This window comes from Epinephelus lanceolatus, chromosome 2 (genome assembly GCF_041903045.1).
Source record: "Epinephelus lanceolatus isolate andai-2023 chromosome 2, ASM4190304v1, whole genome shotgun sequence".
Classification (NCBI taxonomy): Eukaryota; Metazoa; Chordata; class Actinopteri; order Perciformes; family Serranidae; genus Epinephelus; species Epinephelus lanceolatus.
In genome coordinates, this window is record NC_135735.1 from 31,460,215 (window position 1) to 31,485,115 (window position 24,901).

Here is a 24,901-nt window from a genome sequence, read left to right on the forward strand (position 1 = left end):
GGAAGGGTATTATTTTTAGCCTCTCACAGGGTCCTGTGCGTGCATGTGTGTGTGTGTGTGTGTGTGTTTGTGAGTGTGTGTATGTGGGTGACTGGGCTTTTGAAGGTGAGTCGAGGCTCCTAGGAGTCATAATGAGGACAAACGCTGAGCTTTACTGTAATCAAGATGCTTATGACATGGTGTCAAAACGTGACAAGCAATACGGTGAGAATTTACATTGCATTTCATATCTTTGCTTTTTCTAAAGATTATTTAATGTCATTTCTGCTTTAGGAGACACTGAAAGAGGCAGTGAGAAAGAGGATGATGCATGACCAAGGTCAGGAGCTTGATTTGTATAACGTCACGAGTATATGAGATGTACATTAGCCTTTAAGTAACTACTACCATCACGATACCTGAAATGTCAATCATTCAAAATTTTCAGTAACCTTTTCAGACACTGACTATTTGGGGTGATTTACTAAATGCCAGGTAACCTTCTAATGCATCCATGTGCCACAGAAAGAGAACTAAACAGTGCAAAGTAATATATGGCATAAAAAATACTATGTGGGAATATATTCAAATCTGTGGGAATTGATTCGGTTTAGCAGGAATTCTAAAAATATTACAAAACTCTGTGACTGCTGAGGAATTATATTATTTTTATTTACAGAAATGTAATTTTCCCATTGGTTCTGACGGTATATATAACAGAGCAACATGTAAATAGATGTTCAGGTAATGAATGTGTAATAGTTTCTTAAAATATTCCAGCTATATCTCAAAGGGATTATGCTTAACATTCCCCCTGGAAAATATACTGGAGAATACTGGGAAATAAGGTAGGCTTATTATTATTTTATGAATGCAGTCACTCATTCATTAAATAACATGAATTCTTTGTGTTCTGTCATTATCTCTAACCTAATTTCTGCGGCATTTTTCTCCTTCGTGCTTATTCTCTCTCACTTTCTGCTTTAAGTTCAATTTAGTTAAACAGTGCTTCTTTAATGTTCACACACACACACACACACACACACACACACAGGCTTACTTTCTAAGACTGCTTGGCTAAGATCATTTTGTCAAAACGGTGCTTTATTCATACTCCCTATAACACTTTATAACACACATACACACGTCTCCTCACAGACACACACACTCTCTCTCTCTCTCTCTCTCTCTTAGATCACTTAGCTAGTGTGAACATGGGAGTAGACAGAGGAAAGGGAGCTGTCCAACACGGCTAGAGTTTATGTTCACAGGAGCCGTCTGTCTGTTCCGCAGCGGCAGGAATTCATAGGGACCAAATTACATTAAAAAGATGGATATAAAACTTTAATGGAATGATAAAAAGGAGAGGAGGAAGCGTGGGTCTCTCTCTTCCTCTGTTCTGTCATTAGCCTTCTCTTTTCTTCTCGTCCTCTTTTTTCCTCAATTCCTCATTTTACCTTTTTGCTCTCTCCATTTTTCTTTCCTCGCTTTTTCCTTTCAATTTCTTACATTCTTTTTTTCTATATTCCCTCCCCTTCTGACGCTCTCGTAAATACTTAAGGGCTAGTCCGTCAAATAGAAGAGGTGAAACCTGCTCTGTCCTTCTGTCTTTACATGCTTGAGCACAAAGAGTTGGAGGAAAAATGATCAAAGACAAGAAAAAAAAAGTATATGAAAAAGAGTGAAGGAGAGTATAAAAGTAATATATACGTGAATCCTTATTGTTAATGAAGGTCAATGTCAACATACAGTATAGTATTTATAGGTCAGTAACAAAGTGGAAACCTTGCAAGGTCACAGCTAACATGTCCAAGCACACATGAGGTTCAGGGGAACTCTTCCTAAAGGGGTAAAACCCAAAGGATGGCACTATAAAAACATGTTTGTTAAGATCTATGTGTCACTTGAGCATGTGTAAGATGTTTGTATGAGTACTTTACTCTTTTGTAAGAGTGAACACTGTAAGTATGAACTGCGCTGGACTAAGACAACATAAAATTTCATAATAACTCTGGGCCTTACGAGACATGAAATCATACTGAATGAAATGTAAAAGTGCCTGCTAAGGTTGTCATTTCTTGAAGCGTGTGGGAGAGGAGATTAGGAGGGGAATGCAGCCTTTCCTGTCACTGCCAAGATGACGAGAGGATGGGTTTATGGTGACAAATTACACATCAATGTTTGAAAATCCAATCTGGCCGCACTTGGCTTTCTCCCATCATGGGTTTAAATCCCTTCTTATTAAAAGCTTCCATATCTATCATGTATTCTATTATTATGGTAAAAGATTTTTTTATGCATACTTTAAAATGATTGGACACAATAGTAGGTACTCTACATCCGTGACTGGATGTAAGATTCAATTGTAAGATGTGACATGTAATTGTGAGTAATTTATTAAGATGACAATGACACAGGGAGCTGTGAAAAGGGATGGATGTGTATAAAGGACTGACAGGGCAGAAAGGAAAACAGACTCATCCATTTCACATGCACTCACACAATACATAATCATTTGTTATACTGTATGGCCCCATGAGTTGGGGTCTCAGTAGCATTCCCAATGTTTGGTGCCTTTGTGTTTTAGAAGCAGAAATATTGATGCCTGCTTTTAGAGTCTCGAGGCCTGGACAATATTTTTAGACTACATCACATACACGATATATATACACAATATATATTGATATTTTAAAATCGCCTCTAAACTAATATAGACTACTAACATACTAAACTACAAAACAAACTACTGCTCTAATAAAGTTAAATAAAGTGTTGTTGTAATGACATAAATCAAAAGGGAACAACTGGTGCTTTGATTCTGAAGTACCCGGCTCTTGGACCGGAAAGTGTTGATGAACATGAATATTCTGGTCAACAGTTAGATATGAGTGGTTAGTGCGGCGCTGTCAGCTGTAAGGATATATTCACTGTGAGCAGGAAACAAACTAACAACTCTCCAGGTTATTTCATTCATTCACTCATTATCCGTAACTGCTTATCCTGTTGAGGGTTGCCAGAGGTATCCTAGCTAACACTAAGCACGCTCTCAGTCACACCTACAGGCAATTTAGAGTCACCAAGTAACCTGCATGTCTTTGGACTGTGGGAGGAAGCCAGAGAACCTAGAAAAACATGCAAACTCCTCAAAGTATGCCCCCAGCTGGACAGCCAGTTTGAACCTGGAACCCTCCTGCTGTGAGACGACAGTGCTAAACACTGCATCACTGTGCCGCCCCTAGCTCTCAAGTTCATATATTAGTAATATCTGCAAGTTGCACTGGTGATCCATGGTCATAAGAAGCAACTAAATGGTTACAGCCTGGAACCCTGCAGATCCGAAACCACGCGAAACCACGTGCCTTGCCTGTTCACACACTATCGCCCAGGAGAGTGGTCTGGATGGATTGGGGATGGACGTTGCATGTGATAAACAGATTCATATTTGTGGTGGTGACCTAAAAAAATGTTGTGACATATTTATAACCAATGTTCATGATAGAGTCATGTTATACATCCCACGTGGAAGAAGCCATGATCACTTGAGTATAACCAATATATCACCCAACCCTATTTTAGGGTAGGGCTGTACACAAATCAGAAATATACCAGTCGAATCAGATTTTCTGATCCTTTTTTTCCCATATAGTGTTTTAAAGTCGGAAGGCGGTTTAGTGGGCCGTTCAGAACAGTGACATTCATGTAATATAGTAAACAAGCTAACTCATTAACAACAGATCGGAAATGTGCAACATTTTTTGCAGACACTAGAATTCACCACCTCTACGCAGAGAAAATAACGTGATTTCGGAGCCTTACAGGGCAAAGCCTCTCCTCCTCTGGTCAGCTGCCTCGGCGTATGCAGCTGCCTGTACCAAAGAGCAGTGTGAAAGTACAGAGCGCTCACTCTGCAGCAAAATCAGGGGGCTGAAACATCCCCAGAAGTGCACTGCAAACTGACTGGCAAAAAACACAAGCAACGAGGACTGCTCGACTTGAAGAATCTCAGTCGACTGAGGGGTCCAATCTCTGACTTTCAGGGGGCAGGCCTATTTTAGACTGCTCATTATTGATTAATGCTGACTGATTTGCTCTTGTTGATTTGTAACTTCAGTTCAAGTTAAACTGAGATGGAAGTCAGTAGGCATAAAAAAGACAGGGTTTGTACACCATTTTTTCTTTACATCTTTATTTAAACTGTTACAGTGTCAGTCAGTCTGTCGAGTTTGTCTGCTTGAAACTTCATGATTACGTGTTATTGCTTGTGAGCATCAGGGGGTGTGTGATTGATAAGGGGGACATGGACGTGTGTGTATGACACATGTTCTCAGTGTGTGTGTGTGTGTGTGTGTGTGTATGAGGGGGCCTGAGAGAGGCAGAGAGATGGCAAAGAGAGGGATGGAGGTCTGAACGATGGGGCACAGTGTGACAGAATCGACACATTTATTACAGGCCACACATGCAAAAACAGAGAGCAGTAGATTTGTACACGTTTCCACCCTCCCATAAAAACACACAAATGTACACACAAAGATAAACCCACACATATTGTCCACCTTATCTATAATTTTCAAGTATATGGAAAAAACATGTAACAAAAGCTTATTCTGTTTGAGACTGGGGTGTGTGTGTGTGTGTGTGTGTGTGTGTGTGTGTGTTTGTGTGTGTGTTTGCTAGAGGGAATTCAATTCTGAATAGCAATGAGAAAAGCATAGGGCCATAATTTAATGCATCCTAAATGTCTGCAATTGTGTGTCTGGATGGGTGTGTGCATGCATCAGTGTTGTGTTCACGTGAATGTGTATGTATACATACACTGCACATACATGTGTACATACACATTTCTGTGTGTGTACAGGCGCATGTATCCAATGTATGCAAATCTCAGCTGCTTAATGATAATGTATGTGATAATAGCGTGGTACTAATTAATTTATAACTTTGCACTGAGGAGGCTGTTCCAGTGGCTAATATGATTCTATTACAGCAATTAGCCCACAATGACACTGGCTAGGTCACTCACACACAGACACACACCTTACAGTATGCAAATCTCACTCAGTGTGTTTCACCCGATCTTGCCTGTCCCCATGTTTCATTTTTACTATGTCCTGCCTCTGTCTCTCTTCCGTATTGTCTTGATCATATTGACCGCCTCCACTAACACCAGGAAATGAATACACTTTTATAAAATAAAACCTTGGAGACTTTCAGAGAATAAAAGCAAACTGGGCAGAGGCTCTGTTTTTCGCACCATGGGCCATATGCTTTATGTGTGAGGCTATTGTTTAGATCATTACCTAAAATCAAGAGATCTGTCGGACTCCTTGACTTTAACTTTGACTCAGCAGCACTGACAGCCAACTGACGGCAGAGGCCAACTATTAACCAGCTGCTGCCAGCCTCCTGCCAGCCAGTCACTTGGGAAACTTGGCTAGACTGCTGGCACAATCACCCTGGCTGCACAGTTCAGTAGTAAAAAAACAATGCCAACAACCACAGCCAACAGGTAGCCAAGAGAACAGCAGCGCTGAGTGTTTATCTGTCCCACCAACAAGTTTGTTTATAACCACCAATGGAATAATTTAAGTCTTCTTTATGGTTATTTATCAGCGGCTTTTGTCTTTTGCTGTTTATGTATTTTGTCTCTGTGCACTGGCACAGATGTGTGAATTCATGCATCTGTGATTAACAAGTATCTTTCATTTTATGTGTGCACTTGTATGTATGAGAATGTGTACTTACTGTCTTCTGCGGTGCGCAGGGCTGCCCAGGGGCCGACTGTCTGCCCATGTGTGTGTGAGACCACCACTCTAAACATGTACTGGGAGTACGGTGACAAGCCCTCGACATGGTAGGAATAGGTGTCTGTTGCGTTCTCTATAAGCCTAGGGGTTAAAGGACACAAACATACATTTACTGACACACATTTAGATCTGGCCAAAATGTGCTACGCTAGATACTAGATTATTCTAGATGCAGGGTTCCTCATGAAAAATGATCTGTTAGTCAATCTAGAGTTTGTTGTGACAAAAACATGACCAAATTTGTCACCATTAGTCTTGTTTACCATTGTGATGTATTTCCTTTATCATGACCATATCATTTGTGTTATGTTATTGACAGTTTTACAAGTCGTTACTGTCTACTTTAGCCCAAGTTTTTCCTTTTTAACTTTATCCTCCATCTCCTGTTTTGCCCTTTGATGCCTGATCTTGGATATTCAGTGGTGAACAGCTCCCCATTATGTGTTGGTCAGCTAAGGTAAGTCCACATATAACCACAGTTACAATGGAAAGCAGACCTGTACTTTCTGCTGCTAACTATTTCACATTTTAGCCAGTTTCGCCCCTTATACTGAACGTGCAGCGATTATTTGAACTGTGTAGGAATTTTGTGAAGAGGTGAAGAGTAGGAAATGAAAATGACAACGATCTGAACAACCACAAAGGAGTTGTTAAGTATTCAGTAGCAAAAAGCTACTTGTACAGAAAAATGTTGTGATGAACGTATTGTGTATGAAACAGAAGATTTTGCTTAAATATGTTTTTTTTTTCTCTGTAAATGGGAAAGTCTAATGTGTCTCAGACATAAATACATCTCATACAGACTTTAATCTCGTTGTAACTGTTTTATTTGTTCTAATGTGTTCTTTCTAAATTAATTTTATTTTAAGTGTGCTGTTATAAAAGTGTCAAGACACACGTTTCACATGGTCACTAAACAGGGACTATCTTCGCATTATGTACAATATCTGTAGAGCTTTTTATCACATTCCCGTGTCACACCTGATCCCATATCATATAACAATACAAAGGAATCTGGGAAAAAGTAAAAGAATATTGTCATAAATGAGGGACCGTTGACCATTTAGCATCAGATGGATAGAAGGGATGAATGAATGAATAAATCAGGGAACAATGAGATTTCCATAGCAGAGGAGGAGGAGGGCATGGCTGTCTGATATATAATACATGTAGCTAGTCATTTATTTATTACCACAGAATGAGAGCCTCCTCTTCTTGGATTAAATTGCAATTTGTTGTCAGGAAGCATGTAATGAATACATATCAGATGCACACCCTCTCTCTCTTTTTATTCCATCACATTTTCTCTACCTCTCTCTGCTCTTTGATTTTTTTTGTCTATTTGACTCTACCCCCGTCTCTCCAGCTCATTTCCTCTCTGTTTTTCTGATGGTCTGTCATATTGATGTGACATATTCAGCTGTGCTGTATAATATACCCCTTTACATGTACATGTGTATGCATATGTGTGTACACATTTTTTAGGTGCGCATATATATTATGTGAAATGTATCTTTCAGTGTTGCATGTGTCACTCTCTCATTGCTTTTTATTAACATATGCCTCTGTCTCACACCACTTACATGTGCTGTGGCCAACTGTGTGCAAACTTTGTATCTACTGGGTCTGTGCATTTTTAAAGCCTAAAAATAAATTAATCTAAAACTCACTCTCACCTTTTTACAGGCCTCTGAGGGGACGTCCTCATTTGCAGGCTGTAACAGAGTGGGCCGGGTGCGTTGGAGTGGGCAGGGGCAGACCAGGACACATTCAGGCTGCTACTAGTTGCATGAGCCAACCTCGGAGGTGACAACCCATCTGGTGCTACAAAAGGGAAACAGACAAGATGGTGAGAGACAGGAGGAAAGAACAGGTGATGAAGGATGGAGGTGATGAAAAACAAGGTAAGAGGAATGAAATGAGGATAGAAAAGAGATCAAGAAAAACAGAGAGAACAAAAAAAAACATTGACATTAATCTAATTAATCAACTGCATACTGAATGAATGACACCTGCCCTCCATCTAGATATGGTTCTGCTTATAGTGTACAGAGTACACAAAGAAGAGATGATTGGGGAAAGAGGAGACAGGAGTGAAGAGAGAGAACAAAAGAGGAAAAACCACAACAGCAAAAGAAAAAAAATCCTTGTAAAGGAGGCTGTGAGTGCCAAAAAGAGTTCAGATTTACGGATATTCACCCACTACAACATCTCTCATACACACACACAAGTATACACACACAAAGCATTGTGACCCCACTCTCTCAACAGTGCCCCTCTTTTCCAGCTGAGCATGATAGCATAGTGCTAGTGTTGGAAAATCAGTAAAAACATCTTGATTCAGTGTGATAGCTGTGCTCTTAACGGAGAACGGAGAAGATGCGGGGAAAGACGGAATAAGAAAGAGATAAGGACAACAAATAGAAGGAGGAAATGAGAGTGACTGTAGTGTTGACTATGTGAAATAAGAGTAGGCCCTCCGATGTATAAAGTGACCCTTCAATCAAATACACTGCTCTCTTTCCACTACAACAAGACTGATTGCTGAAGACATCTTATCCTAAAGATGGCTGTTACAAACACACACACTCACACACACCCACCCACACACACAGTATGTGAAAAAAGCCTCCAAATGCTATTTCAACACTGGTTCAAATTTAAAACCAGTTGTAGTTCACTCACATAAATCTTCACATTAATCCACATTCTTTACCTTAGTACAGTGCATATACATAGAAACACACATTTAAAAAACATCACACAATCCCCCCAAAGTGTGTGTGTGTCTGTCTTTGTGCATTTTTGTTAGAGGTCCTGACTCTATTTGCAGTTTTGTCACTTCCCTCACATCCAGTTTGTCTCCTCCTCTGAGTTGCTGACTCATTTCTTATCAATCTGTTTGGAAGAGGGACAGATTGGACAACTGAAAACGCAGCAACAAAAACAAAAAACAAATCCACTGGAATGGACATAAAATAAAATAATGTTAAAGCAAGATCCAGCTTTAAGTGCTGCCTACAATCAGTACTTATGGATATCAAATTCAGTCTGTGTTTCTTCTAAGTTTCTTATCAATTTCCTATATATTTTATTAAGCTGGCATCTTATACAACTTGTAGATCTAAATCACTAGGGATTTTTACAAGCCTAATGTTTTTTTTTTTTTTTATTTTAACAGCTAAAAAAGGTAAGATTAATGCATAATTGAATTTTAATCAATAAAATATGTTTAATGCCCATCTGTGGTTTCCATTTTTTAATAAAATAGACTCTCCAGTAGATCAGCAAAATTGTCATTCCCCGAGTGTGTAATTCTTGAAACACGAGTTGATTTCTGCCTCTCTGACACACACATACACACACACACACACACACACACGTACGCACACACAAAACACATACATCACAAAGACACACACCGTTGGTGAGCCTGTGTCTCTCTCATGCTGTGTTAGCAGGTACAATATCAGAGGTGTCACTAATCGTTTTAAACTATGCACTTTTATGTTCACTTCTCTCTCTCTGCTCTCCTCCTCCTCTGCTCTTCTGTCTCTTGCTCCACTATCTTCTCTCTGTTCTTTCACAGAACAAGGACGCATCAAGACAGTTTGCCTTAAAGAAGTCTAAAGAGATGCCAGAGGCACAGAGGTAGAAAGAGAGATAGAAAGAGAGGAAACGTCTGGTATTTAAAATTTATACTTTCTTATGCCTTTGTTTTGAACTTGAACAGTAGAACTTTCCGAAGTCTGTCTTTTGTTGTTCTCTAACTGAGACATGGGTGTGGTGTGCGTGTGTGTGTGTGCAGATGTATTCAACACTTTTGTTAACATTAGCTAAAGTGGGAAAATGTGTGTCTATAGGTGTGTGTGTGTGTGTTGCCGCCTGGTTACCATTATCTCCAGACTGCACTGATCAGCTTTGACATTTATCAGTATGCACAATCAGCCTCTATTCTACACAATTACAAACACACACACACAGCCAACACACACACAAAAAACTGTGCGCTGTGTAAATCAGAAATATGTGTTCAGACCATTAAGTAAAATCAATGATGTGTGTTTGTGCGTGTGTGTGTGTGTGTCTGTGTTTGTCACTGCTACTCATTGAATAATTGTTTTGTTTTTTTTTTCTTTTGCATAGCAAGCTATAAAAATGAACCTTTCCAGTTCATAAGAATGGCAATTAAAATCAGAGTAATGAGATAAAAATGTTACAGTGGTTCACAGCTTGTGTGTCGAGTTGAAAACAAAGCTACAATTATAGCCATTTAAGTCATATCATACACGAGTTAGTGGAGGACAAAAGTGCCTTATCATAATAGAGGCCGTAACCCCACTATCGTACTCTTGTATTTTCTAAGTATGTGATCAAAAATCTGTTTGCACATGTGTATTTCCAATAAAAATCAAGTTTGTGAGGTGAATGTTTTTGTGTGTGTTTACCTGCTGGGTGCGTAGTAACATTCAGTGGCAGGCTCTCAACACAACCCAGTGTGTTACAGCCTCTGATCCAGAAGCTGTAGTTGGTGTAAGGCTGCAGGTCGGTCACCGACAACCAGCTGCCCGCTGCTGTACTTCCATCCAACACACCATCACCATCTAAGAGACAGAGAGAGTCACACAAAGACAGACGTGTAAGGTCTTAGGCCAAGCATGGTGTATATACTCATCTAGTGAGGAGGAGGACATAAATTTATTGCATATTTGATTGATTTCTTGGCAAGCAATTACTGTGATGGCCGCAAAAAGCGATTCATAAAAGACACTGACAATTCTCATTGGTCGGTCAGTCGCTTGTCTTACTTTCATAAGGTCCTATGTCTACCACAATGTTTTTGTCCTAGCCAAAAGTGCCAGGTGCCCATCTGAAAACTAGGTGGGAGCAGTAGAGGGCTTTGAAGGCACAGCATGTTTTTAGCGGACACTTCAATTGCATCTGGTTACCATGATAGTGAATATCTGCAAAAGTAAAAATGACAGAAGAGGAAGAGTATTTAGTCTGGATGAATGGAAGGCTGAAGCACGTAGGAAGACGGACCCGCCAGTCTATGAGGCCAGCAGCATTATGTTTTTCCTCATTGTTGTTCAGCAACTTTTGTAAATGTAGGCTGTGACAGTTGGTCTTTGTGGCATTTGTCATGGTATTTGTACCCAAAGTTGAAAAACTCAGCATCCAGCAAAAAAACATAACAAGCTCTCATCACCTCATCATGCTGCTGGCATGAATACATGGTGCTCCCATTGCAAAAAACAACAACAACAAAAAAAACACTTTGGTTGACACATAAAACTTTCAGACAAACTCCCGCACACAGTCTAACCTGCAAAAATAATAAATTTACTGCTGCATTTCAGTGAAATATAAACTTATTGTGACACCAAAAGGTCGCGATAAATTCATAATTTTTGCAAGTTAGACAGTGTGCGGGAGTTTGTCTGAAAGTTGTGTCCTGATCATCCCTCTCCTACGCACCTGTTTTGAAATAGCTCTGCAGAGGATTATTTTTCTCTGGACACATAACACTACCACGTAACATGCACTCAGTACGCTGTGGCCAGTTTAGTTAGTCTAGAGATAATGCACATTTTTTTCCTACATCAACAAATCGACTGGTTGAAGAGAGTTTCGGATTTCAGTCGACAAAAATTTTCTTTGGTTGACCACAGTCCTTAAAGATTCATTGAAAAACAGAGAGAAAATGGAGGAGAATGAGTGAGAGTTCAAGAGAGGGGAATACTGACTGAGATTAACTGAGAGTGATCAAAAGAGAGAGGTCTCTATATCGAGGTTATGCAAGGATAGTCAAAGAAAAAGGATCAGAAAATTACACTATGTAAGCCTATCCAATATATTTAGATGGACACACACACACACACACGCACACAAACACATATCAGTTTTGTGTGAACTGATGAAGGCAGTGTGTATCAAAGAATCAAGGGGTTGTGGGTAACTAGAGTGAAACACCATCTTTCTCTTTCTTCCACACCTCTTCTATCCTTCCCTCCACTCATTTTAATCTGTCTCTTCCTCTGTGAGGAGCAGATCAAAGTCCCTGACTCTGCGTGTGTGTCTGACAGAGAGAGAGACTTGGTGAATATGTGTGGGTTAAAGGATGATTGTGTGTTCTGCTGTTTCCCCATGCTCCTGTTCTCATCTTGTTCAATTTTCTTCTTCCCCTTTTCTTTCCATGTCCAGTTCTCCTCTTCTGTTTTGTTAGTCTCATCCGCTGTTTTGTTGTTCTTCATGTCTTATGTTGTTTTTACTCGCAATCTTTTCTAATACATCTATGGAAATATGAGCTTCTCATCTCTCCTCCTCTCTATATACTATTGTTTACCAATACATGTCTTTGTTCTCTCTTCCATCTTCACACCAATGTTTTGCTCTGGAATCCTATATCCTCTCCTCTCTCAAGTCACTGGCAAAAAAAAAACACCTTGTCTTTTTCACACCGCTCTGGTTTTATTACTGCTTCTGTCACTTTCCCATTTCATGCCTGACTTTCAGTCTAAGTTGGCATTGTTGGTGAGGATTATGTTTGTCCGTGTGCACACATGTATATGTCTCTACATTATCCTGTTTTACTCACCAAAAAAGAAATACTTAAACCTACTTTACTACCTAAAAAAACACTTGGCAGTCTTGATATCAGTGATAATATTAACTGTACTAGAAGAAAGCAGCAGTGACGTGTATTATATAACAGACAGTATATCAAGAACTATGAATACCATTAAATAGGAAAACATGCAATACCGTGTAGTGTAATAGCAGTTTTTGTATTTTTCCATCTATTAGTTTTGTCCACCACAGTGGTAAGACACCTACAGAAAAAGGCTTTGACATTTTGACATGCCAAAATGTCTGCTGTGGGAAAGTTCTACTGTAGGGATACTCAACATGCTTTGCCCGGGGTCACTTCGGCAAAACGACAGGAGGCCAGGGGCAAGTCACAGCAGCCCTGCACAGGTCAGGTGTCCTAGGGGTGCTTCTAGAATTTGGGGCTCAGTGTGGACCTCTGTCAGGGGTCTGGAGACTTTGGCACTTTTTTGAATAAACAAGCTCTACATTGAGGCTTTGTTATGAACATTATTCACATTAAAAGAAAAGTTGAATTATTTTATTTTTTTATTGTGAATTAAAAATGGTTTGTGTCTTTTGACTGTGATCTGAATTGTGATTATTAAAGTCCCCCCATTTAGTGCCTGTTAAATTAATAACTTTACAGATTACAGATTCTGCTCCTGATTTTTGATGGAATGGTGCCTGACAGGGTCTGACAAGCTTTAAAAATAACCTTTCTTTATGCTTTGACAGCATTAGAGTGCATGAGTGAGACCTATAGAGAAGCAGCTTTTACTGTCCTCTCATTTATTACGTCCACATCGCCTCCAGGACAGCCTGACCTGAGAGCATTACAGTCAGGTTACAAGAAAAAAGTCAATACACAGCTTTTTAGCTTAGTTTTTAAAGTTTGGTTTATGTTACGGTGTCTTAGAAAATCCTACATCTTAATAGCAATGTGTCTATTGCAAACCTGGGTTTTCTTAAAGCCACACAGAAAATGCAGCAGGTTAAGTAGACAGCTGAGGCTGTCTGTAAGGCAGACCCACCATGGACCCGTTTTTGTCTTTTTTATATGGAGGGCCAGGGGATTTTTCGAGAGATAGCAGGTCAACAGTATTATGCTACACAGAGGTGGTACAGCTTACATCATCTGAAAACAGGGAACCTGGAGATTAATTTGTGTGTCAATTTTTTCAAGTTACAAATCTGAGCTAAACATTGTATTTTGGTTTGGTGTGTTGACCTTTGACCACCAAAATAAAACCAGTTCATCCTTGAGTTCGACGTTTGTGCCAAATTTAAAGAAATTCCCTCTAGGTGTTTTCAAGTTATCATGTTCATGGAATGGACAGATAGACGTACAGACTTGCACACATAAAGAAGGACAGACGGACAACCTGAAAAAATAACACAATACCTCCGGTCCCGGCTGTCACTGGCGAAAGATTGGTTTCACTACAATGAAATGGCTAACATTACCACGGGGACTAGCATCATCAAACATGAATACCATTCGGCTCATTGAATAGACGAGAGTCTCAGCTTTCCAGTCATACCAAATTTATGCAATTCCAAGACTGTTTAAGGACCCTTCCAATATGAAATAAAATAATAATTTCTATGCATGGAAAAAACTGCATGGTTTCAAGCAGAGACTGTATGGGATTAGCAAAAAGTGAGTATGTCTTTAAAGGGAAGACTTGTGGGTACTCACAGAACCCATTTTCATTTTCTTTCAGATGTCTTGAGGTGAAAAGTCAAGGGTCCCCTTTAAAAATGGCCATGCAAGGTTTTCCTCCTGTAACTTTGTAAAGTTATTGAGCCACCTTCCCAACAAGTTTGCACAACCTGATTGGTACAAACGATTGCCTTAGGTCGTCTAGTTTCACGATACCACTACCTAGCCATAAAAAATGGGCGCACAGCCTCTTAAAAACAGTTATGGTGGCCAAGATCGCCAGTGGTCACATGGGTCTCTTAAGGTTAAGACAAAATCTACATTTATGTTTGCCTGGTGAGCGAATAGTGAAATAGTGTAGTCAGATTTGAAAAGGTAGAATATGGTATTCTGAATACATGTTGCCTGGTGAAATTGTATATTATCTTTTGTGTGTGTGAGTGTGTGTGAGAGAGAGAAAGAAAGTTTGGCTGCATGTGTTACCTTTGCTTCTGTAGTACAGTGTGTAGCTGAGGTTCCCATTCGCTCTAGGTGGGGATGTCCAGCGGGCTCGGAGTGATCGAGAGCTCTGATTGGTCAGTTCCAACAGTATAGGGCCTTCTGGGGCCATCTCTAATGTACGCATCTCCACCTGATTTAAAGGGGAAAAGAAAAGACACACAAGCACACTTACGTTCAACTGCTCAAAAGAACAGACACGTAGGATTTGCACCTACAAACAACACACCATATTTTACTGTGTTTTACTGTAATTCTACTCACAATCATCCATCCAACTGCTATAGATGTAATTTTGAATATAAAACACATATAATGAAATCTGCCCACATTTGATAAGGGTCATAATCATGGTAATATATTTCACTGAGTGGATTAATATACGTGTTAAAATATAATACTTCAACGTAAGTTTGATTTTAAAATGAAATCACTTTGCACATCTGATCCACATTACTTCTGCTTCTAGTTTTCTATCATTTTCTTTATTCCTCCTTTCTTTCTCTCTCCTGCCACATTCCTTTCATATTCCAATAACTCTGCTCTTTTCCTCTTTCCACCATCATCCCGCTCTCTTCTGTCTCATTTCCTCCTGTCTCACGCTCCTGTTACCCTCTCCTCTGCTGCCCTTTGCATCCTTACTTTCCACCTCATCTCTCACTTTGCTCTGACCATTTATTCTACCCTCATCATTTCACTCTTTTACCCCAAAACTCCCTCCTTCCCTGACTGCTTTCTCCTCTTCTTCCCGTCCATCCTGTCATCTCCTCCTCTTCTCCCCTTCACCCTGTTCTTACCCCTCCCCTTCCCAGCATCCTGTCCTCCTGTTCTGCTGTGTCAGCTGTTCTCCTGGTGTTTGACTAAATATGGCGTCCGTATTGGAAAAATGCCCCAAAATATGGCCTGTCGTCAGAGACATCGTTGAGTGTGGAGTGGCATTTGCTACCAAATGTCACTGTCGCCACGCCAACCTCGTTATTGAGCCGAGAGAATCGATCACCTTTATGACGCTCGGTGACACACACACACACACACACACTTAGACACACACGACACACATATACTTTGTAAATGTCTGAGTAGGCAATCCCATATGTGAACCCATGTTTTCATGTAGTGGTTAGTTACAGTGATAATCTGCATCATAAAAATATCAGTTTAGCTGTTCTGGCTGTTTCATCTCACCAAGTGTGATTTGATTCATCCAATAGAGAATTTTATGGAGCTTTTACTTTGACTGCTCTAAATGCTCTAAAACTGTTGGGTAGGTCTAGAGAATATGTTGTGTACTACAGGAGCAGAGTTTTGGGGAAAATACTTTGCAGTAAGACTCTGAGAAGTGAACTCAGAGGTTAACAGAAAAAAAGAAGAGTTTCTGCAGAAATTTCAAGGACAAAGATGTTTAAGTATTACCAACACTGCTTGATTACTCCATAGTCAACATGCAGAAACACCACAGTGACTTATAAAACATGCCTATCTTCAAAACTATCACAAAGGACCTTGCAGTTTATTGTATTAATCAATCAATTAATTAGTGTGTTTACTAGTAAGAAGTTCACTGACCATTGGTCCCTTGCCACAGCCCCGTGCCGTACAGGCCTGCAGCCTGAGTACGTGTCGGCTCCATGGAGAGAGTCCTTCCACCAAAAAGAACCTCTGAGAGAAGCTGGAGTTTAAAATGAGAAGTCCGTCCAGCCAGAGACCGTAACTGGTTATAATGCCTGTCGAAAGAACACATCTGATTATGAAATGTACGAGGTACAGAAAAGGGAAAAAAAAATGACAAGGGCAAACTGTTTTCTTGACACAGTAAGCCTGACGTTAGCTGGGTCACCAATGACTTTGAACAACTTTAAATGTTAAATGTCCCAAAATAAGTTTAATGTACATAAGTATCTCTGTACAGCACATAATTCACCTTGTAAACACAACCAATGTGTTGCATTCATTGCCTGCCCTGAACAACTTCAGGCTGTTCTCATGAACTGTTGTTACGTACTGTATACCACTACAATTTGTATATAACATGTTTTCATAAGCCAGTAATTCAGGTATAACCCTGGTAATCGGGAAGGGTGCATTCACGTGACCAATGCCCTGACAGAAGTAAAAAAGGAAGTAGTATAAAGAATGAAAGTCTGCATAAGGAAGCAGGTTGGGGCAGTGTATGGGTCAAACAAACACAGGACTTTTACCCAGGAGAATGTTGTTCAGGACTGTGTGAAAGTTGTTTTAAGGTATGATGTCACCATGTTTCTCTTCCTAAACCTAATCTGTGTAACTTTTTGTGAAATACTAACATTGTGTTAGATACATAACATGACAACGCCATCCGTGGGGTGCTAATTCATTACATATCCTACGAACCATTGTATGACGATATGTTGACTCAAATGCTCAACTATAAAGCAAAACACCTGTACATGGCCAAAGAAACTTTTTGACATTCATTCATGTTTGAAAATCCTTCAATTTGAACTTGATGGTGTAATAGTAGGACAACACACTTCTGTGTCATTTTTCTGAAAGTGTGTTACACATTTTCTTTGGCCTCATTTTCAGAAATGTGTTTTCTGAGATGTGCACTTTTTTTCTGATGCTATTCACGCACTGCTGCCACTGGTTACTCATACATTACAGGACTGTGTCCAGGCTACCAGGAATTCCAATCACAAAGTGAGCTTTGCTATGTTGGGATGCAGTCTGGGTCATTGGATTACAATGCAAATGAAAACTGACTTAGGGGCTCCAGACCTGCCAGTCAATGTGTCCTAGTGTGATCCAATGATGAAAACAGCACTGAAATGACAAATGTAACCATAGGCGTTATGAGGATAAAGACCCTCTAAAGGACAGTAGTACCGAAGCGAACATGCACACACACAAATGTGGGTGCAAATAGGTGAGCACGCACACACATCAACACTCCCCACAGGCACACAAAGACACACACACACACACACACACACACACACACACACACAAAGATAGAAACCCACACATGTCCATACACACATACATACATGGGCACAATAATTACATTACATTACATCCACCTAATAAAAAAAAAAAATGAAACAGTACGGTGCCAAATGTGCTTTTCCTTAATAAAAATGCATACAGGGGGCTCAAAAGATCAGTGCTAAGAACTAAGAGTCTATTCTGCTTTAATCATGTGTGGGTTTTATTATTGCTCAATACAGATATACACACCTATCAGGGAAATGAAGACACAAAAACCCCACGGACGCCAACTACATCTGGGAAGCTCTTAATGTGGCCAATCACATGCGTGTGAGAGTGTATGCGTGTGTATGTGTGCGGACGTCTCTGTGTGCTTGTGTGTGTGAATAAGCCCATATCAGTATAGGTTGTAATAAAGACAGGTTGGGAAATGAAGCAGCGAATGCATAACAGGCTTATTTCCCCTCTTTGTCTGCGTGTTGCCCCGACCTAATCCCCGAGAGGATTATCCCCCACAAATCCCTGCAGAATTGGGGAGAAGGGAGGAGAGAAAGACACAGAATCTCACTCCTCTGGAACCCATCACCATCATCACCGTCATTGTTGCCGTCCATTTATGGAAAAAAGAGGAGTAAATGAAAAAAAAGAGGCACTGAGCCCTTCTTTAAGCAAAAATTAAAGCTTTTTAAGCATGAGATAATCGGGTAATCATGATTAAGTGTCTCCTTGTTATAAATTTCTGTCATCAGATGAGAAAAGCTTTAAGTAATTTATCCAGGCTAATATGCACACACATCTCATGGTTTATGGTGCGAAATGCACTCATGTGGCATTAAGCGTAAAACACACACACGATTCGCATTACACACACACACGCATTATGGAATTACACATACTTTAACGAGCATGGCAGTAACATTTGATAATATGTGGCGATGTGCACTGTATGTTAGAGACTGTGAAATGGGGTGGGAAATCCTCAGATGGTTTTCATCACTCAATTCATTTGGGTTCATAAGATGTGCAATTGTTAATGTAGTCCTTTAATATTTATGTTTGTGTTTTATCTGCAAAAAAATACAATATTTCCAGTATACCATGAGGTGGATGGTGTTACTTCAAGCTACTTTATTTTAGTTATTTGAATGTATGTTGAATCGTGTACCTTGAAGAGTTTTATTAAGACACAAGGACATCTGATTGCTTGATGTGAGTATACATTTTATATCAATATGTTTTATTGCCTTTTTGAAGTTCTTTTGGGGCATTTTGTTCTTTCATCACTGACAGTGGAGTGATGATAGGAAATGAGGGAGGGACAGAGATGCAACAAAGGTCCCCAGCTGGACTCAAACTGGGGACTTTGCAGGTCGGTTAACTGCTAAGATATAAAGGTGACCCGTGTTTTACTGCCTTTTTAAAGGTGTTTTTGAAAACATGTACTGTACTTTGCTCTTTTAATATATATTGTGCTCTGGTCTCAAATTTCTTGGTTATTGTTTACAGTTAACATAAACAATAGCACACTGGAGATCCCTGAATGCTAAATGAGTTAGTGATATGTATTTAAATATAGGTAAAAAACAGGTGAGATCTTTTTTAAAAGATGTAAGAGACGTGGCGCAGAGCAAGCAGTTGCTTTTTACTGTTTTAAACTATATCATTTGCAGTTTTTTGAGGTTTTTCAAATCTCAATGTAATACCTGCACTTCAGATAGAAGTACACTGATTGATGATGCAACACTTGGAGCACTTTCTCACTCAAACACATTAGTATATTGTTAAGTTAAACTCTGAGGAATTTTTAATTTATGCAATCTCATTTCAAATTGTATTGTGCAAGACACTCTTCTGTCGACAACTTTGAGTCTCTTTACTCTAAAACATCTGTTCGCAGAAAATAGTTATACGCAAATAACTTTTTTTTTTATCTAGTCGGTTCCAAGCCAGTAGCAGGATTTTAAATTCACATCCAATATACATCAAATACATCTTGTCCAGCTCTGGATTTTAATTGGCTGTAAGTAAATTAAGATGAAAGTAAAAAGAATAGAGAGCACTGAGGGAGAGAGGCAGTCACTGTGAGTCTATGTGCTCCCTGCCTGCAGTTCTCTATTCAGTCAAAAGGGAGCACTTTTCATCCACTTAAAGGAGCTCGGTGAAGCACTGCCCTCTCACTCCCGGTCTCCATTGGTCTCTGTCTCAAATTGTACGTTCTCCCCCTCGTCTTTGTCTCTTTCCCTGTTCTCTCTGAGTCCTTTATGCCCTCTCCTTTTGGTTTCTTTCTGTTTTCTTCTCCTTAAACTGTTTTATCTCTAGATTACACACTCATCTGATTATCCTTGCACAAAGGGAAACATTCACCTGTGTCATAGTCGCACAGACGGGATACCTGTACAGTGGCAGTGGTCTTCATATCTGTGATAGTCTGGGTTATGGTAAATACTGACACCCTGTAATCAAGTCTACAGTTAATAATATTATCCTCATTATGATTCTTGTCAGTGGTTCTCTTCTTCAACATGTTTTATCTCTCACTAGTTTGTGATCACTTTCTTTTATCTTTGAAAATTCCACTGGAAAAAAAAAAACAGTAATCTAAAAACATGCTTGTCTGTGTTTGGGCAAATTTAGTTAAAATTTGACATTACCTAAATGTCATTGTTGATAATTTTTTATGTATATTTGAATGTTTTGGCTATGTATCTGTCCCCGTGTGCCAGTTTAGGAGTGTATTCTCTCACCATTGGGGGTATCAGGAGGTGTCCAGCTGACGTTGAGTGCATGTGGGGACAGAGGTGTGACCAGCGGAGCAGGAACATTCTCTGGGGTGCTCTCCTCAGTCTGAGTCTGGCTGGGAGGGCTTAAGGTACACCCACCTCCTGTGCAGGCCTGCCGTGATGCACACAGAATGGCATTAATGTGTTTGTGAATGTGACGAGTAAATCAAAAAGATGAAAGGATAAGGGACTCACAGCGAGTGTGATGGTGTACGCTGCTCCGGGGGTTAGGTCCCGGAGCGTGTGGTCTTCAAAAAGTTCTGAGCTATTATAGGCGAGCACAGGTGCTGCACCGTCACGTGACAGGAAGATGGAGTAGAACTCCAAAGCGCCGTTGACCTGAGAGGGACGTGACCACCTGGAGAGGGAGAGAGGAATCAGCAGGGATGGAAATAACTAAATTCATTTGATCTAGTACTGTACTTCCTGATTTCAGGGACCAGGACATTACTTTATTATATTCCTTTTTCTGAGACTTTTTTTGTGTGACACCTAACGTGCATTTCAGAGGGAAGCATGTTAATTCTAATCCAGGGCAGAGGAAGTTTTCTTAAACTTTTAAGTTAATTTGAAGCTGAAGACAAATTTCCACATGAATAGACAACAAAGATGTATTTTTATTCCACTGTACTCATCGTACAGCTCACCTGTCAAATTAATTTTGAGATTCAAAAGATAGACATAGTTAATCTTTTTAATAGCCAAACTCCTCTAGAGAGGTCAAAACTATAAATTTATTCAACAAGCAAGTTTTTCCTGTTTAACTGCAGCCAATAGGTTATGCCTGTCTACCACAGAACTCTACTGTTGATGAAAAAATAAACTGAAAACATGTACAAAAGCCACACCAGTGCTTTGGTTGACATATCTATTCACTGTGATGCACAAGGCCAGTTTAGTTAAAACACTGTATTTAAATGTTTTACATTTATTTATATATTAGTATATACTTCAAAAAGAACTGTTGTCCTTTTTAACACGGACCGCTACTCTTAAAAATGACTGTATATTAAGATGTTGCCAGGACTGCATGGATTTCACTGGTTACACTGGTTATTTCATTATTTTTAAGATTGTGTGTATATACTGAAGGTTCAAATTAGATTAAAATAAGGCTGTGAGAGAGACAGAGCAGAAATGTAAGTGGCGTCTGTGGGCTTCCTTTTGTCCTATGACTGCACCAGATTGCTCTCTTTTTGTATTTGCGTGTGTGAACAGGCCTGTGTGCTTTCATCGTTGTGTTTCTTTCTGCAAGTGGATGTAAACACAATGCAGAAAGCTAAGGATTCTTAGACACGACTCACAAGCATGCATACTGTGGAGAGAGTTTCCTTTGTCAGATAGAGGTGTCTCCTTTTCTATATTTAGAATAAGAAGGTCATCCCCAACAGAGAGAGAGGGAGAGGACCAGAGACAGGATTTATAAATAGAAACATGTCGGCTATCCGTTACAGAATAGATATATATGGACCTAATCTTTGCTATACACACTAAACATTCAGATCTACTATTTTTGTCGACTTCATTGATGCTAAACTTTGATTTTTTTAACTGTATTCTAACTAGAGACTGTAGGAGCTGCTGAATGTGTTCTGATGATCAACATTTATCCACTATCCTTTTAAATGTGATGTGAAGTATGCCTATTGATTGCGTTAGATAGATATTAAAGCTATGATTAAATAATTAAATACCAAAAGTTGTGGGGTCATGGGAAAATTAGAGGTGAATCTGTGTTTCTGTGTTTTGTAAATGATGAAACCTTGATGCACTTTTCATGTCACACAAAATCCAAAGTGTGTGTTAATTTTCATACAATTTTGGGAATTACACAACAAGTAAATCCATCATAAATAAAGGAGAATTAAAACATTTTTTTATAAATAGTTCAATTGTTACAAATCCCTGAGAGTACCCCAGCTCTCCTGGTATGGTAGCAGAGGGAGGCCATTTTAAAAAGTGATGGATTCCTTTCTTGGTTCCTCCCATTAAAAGCCAGTTTTTGAATGACTGATGAGTGTGTGTTAGCACACAATTAGCCAATGTGGCTAATCTATCACATTTATTATAAGATTTATGTGCTGTCGATTGGCAGTGTGATGTATGTCCACTTTTGAAAAACTAAATCAAAGGGGAGTTGTAATAATCTGTATCATAATTCACTGCGGTAATGGTTTTAGGAAAACCATTGGTTTTAAAAGTGTGTTATGAAATTAGTGTGAAACAGACGGGTGCTTTCTCAGCACGTTAAATTGAAAACCGTGTGCTTTGAGATGCAATGGGTTCAAATTCTACATCACAATCTATGAAGTGTCAGCCTGTCTCCTGCCCTTCCCCTCTTTTACCTCCTTCTGTTCTCTACATCACACTTGACAAAACAAATATTGATGATCGAAACAACAAAAACAAGCTGTAATTAAACAAACAGGATTGTTTTAGTTGGCTGAAATTTACCTCTTTCCTCGACATGCTATGTGTCCCATCTTGTTTTCTATGTATGTGTGACTGTCCACAATTCTGACAGTGTGGGTATTTTTGCAACTGCGTCTGCTCTTATGTGCATGAATGTGTTTGTGTCAGGTAGTGTTAGGTGAGGTCAGGGAATAAATCTGCTGATATTGTTTTGTTCACATCCTGTAGCCTACCTCAACCTTTCTCACAGTCTCTCACCCCAACTCTCTCACACACACACACACACATACACAAACACACTCTATCTCACTTTCCTTTGAAACCTTTCTTACATTTCACTCCGTTCTTTCCGTTAAAACTCACAATTCATCTTCCTTTCTACTCTCTCTCATCCACTTTCTCTTTTCTCACATTTTTGCACAGCTGTTCTCTCCCTCTCTCCGTCTTTCTCAGCTTTTCTCACAGACACAATAGAGAGGTATTGACCAAGTATGATCTCTCAACCTCTGTCTATTACCAATGTGCTAACAAGGCAATACGTAGCCTTCCCACACCTGGTGAATATAGAGCTGAAACTCAGTTTAAAGGCTAAGGCTGTGTTACATATCTCTGTCCTGCAGACAGCAGGACTCTCATGGATGATACATTACACCTAGTGGTTTGTTTATGAGCTGTCTGTCTATAGACTGCCACAGACTGTATGAAAGAAGCATGCGCAGCCATCGTTGCGTCACCCACTGGTTTGTGGACTACCGCTTTAAAGCCTCAGGTTTGGCAGTCGCCACTGCGCATGGAAGAAGTTAGTTCAAAGTGAAATCTTTCTGCCATAAAGCTTTTCTAACAACATGTGGTCAATGTTAAGAAAGGGATTACTTTAATCCAAATCATGATCTTTTCCTGAACCTAGCCAAGTAGTTTTATTGCCTAAACTAAACCAAACTGTGACTGAAAACTAAAAACAGAAAATAAGTCAACACTGACTTATGGTTTCTCTCAGGACATAAACCTCAGTATCCTGGGTGAAAGTCCTGTGTCTGACCCATTCATCCACCATGATCTCCTCCCTGTGCATACTTCATGCTCTCTATACAAGGTCATCTGACTTCCTAAAGCCTTAACAAAAGGCTCTCTGGCATCTTTTCAGAATTATTCATATCTGGACAAAAGGGTGGACCTGTGGAGGAGTCAGGCTGGATCTGACTGAGAACCTGAGTTGCTGTGGTAGCGACTTTTCAATCACAAAGTTGCCGCCCCCTAAAGCTCACCTAGCTATATTGTTTTTTTATACTCTAAACGGGACCATTATTTACAAATAGAACATCATGCTGTATTCAGAAAGACTTGAAAGTAGTGACTGAGACTAAATATTGTACATAGTCGTTCAGTCGTTGAAATATCGCCCAGCCCTAATCCCTATTTCCTATGAAATAATATTCATTTTTCAAATATTAGTTTATTTCAAAAAATTGATTTCTCCTTCAGCACTGACCATTTCCATTCCTCCCATGACAGATTGCATCCTTTTATAACACATTCAAGTATGAGCAATTCTGATGGCAGGTAAATAAGAGGAAATCAGTGCATACTTTGTGAATCAGAAATCAGGTATTATCAATTTCCCTCTAGTAAAATTATTAGGGATGCACCGAAATGAAAATTTGTGGCTGAATACCGAGTACCGAATACTGAATATCGTTGTTTAGTTTTTCATTAGTTTTTGCAGATGAACCCCCTCCAGATTAGTGTTGTCACGGTACCAAAATTGGATCCCACGGTACAATACCAGTGAAAATATCATGGTTCTTGAGTAGTATCACGATATCACAGCGAAAATGAGGCAGATGTGCCTTTTGTCATTTATAAAAAGATAAATCACTTTTCTATAATACATCAATGATATTTCAATGGAATAAATTACTTACTGACTTATTCATACTTCAAAAACAGCATCAATGAGTGATGAACATAGGGGGGATCAAAATAAAATAAATAAATAAAATAAGAATCAACCAGCCACCCTCCTCCCCTGACAGTCCCTTCATAAGTAATGAACAGTCCCTAAAGTGCGGTGAGGTTTGTGGGCCATGAACGGCTCGTTTCTCCTCTGACACGTCACATATCTGTGTTCGGCTGGCTCGGCTGTTCAGGTACTTCTGGGCAGTCATGACGCCAAGAAGAGAATATTATTGGAGCCGACTTCTCCGCAC

The 24,901-nt window shown here is 39.6% G+C and overlaps 1 protein-coding gene across 1 annotated transcript in view; it reads right to left on the reverse strand.

Moving 5' to 3' along the window:
* ush2a (Usher syndrome 2A (autosomal recessive, mild)) overlaps positions 1-24,901 on the reverse strand; it is a 256,938-nt gene that overhangs the window by 112,494 nt on the left and 119,543 nt on the right. The window contains exons 42-48 of the mRNA XM_078160648.1: positions 20,478-20,640; positions 20,247-20,394; positions 16,102-16,259; positions 14,521-14,668; positions 10,232-10,387; positions 7,460-7,607; positions 5,722-5,864 (exon numbers count right to left, since the gene is read on the reverse strand). Of these exons, the coding sequence (XP_078016774.1) occupies positions 5,722-5,864; positions 7,460-7,607; positions 10,232-10,387; positions 14,521-14,668; positions 16,102-16,259; positions 20,247-20,394; positions 20,478-20,640 (1,064 nt within the window). The remainder of the gene's footprint in view (positions 1-5,721; positions 5,865-7,459; positions 7,608-10,231; positions 10,388-14,520; positions 14,669-16,101; positions 16,260-20,246; positions 20,395-20,477; positions 20,641-24,901) is intronic.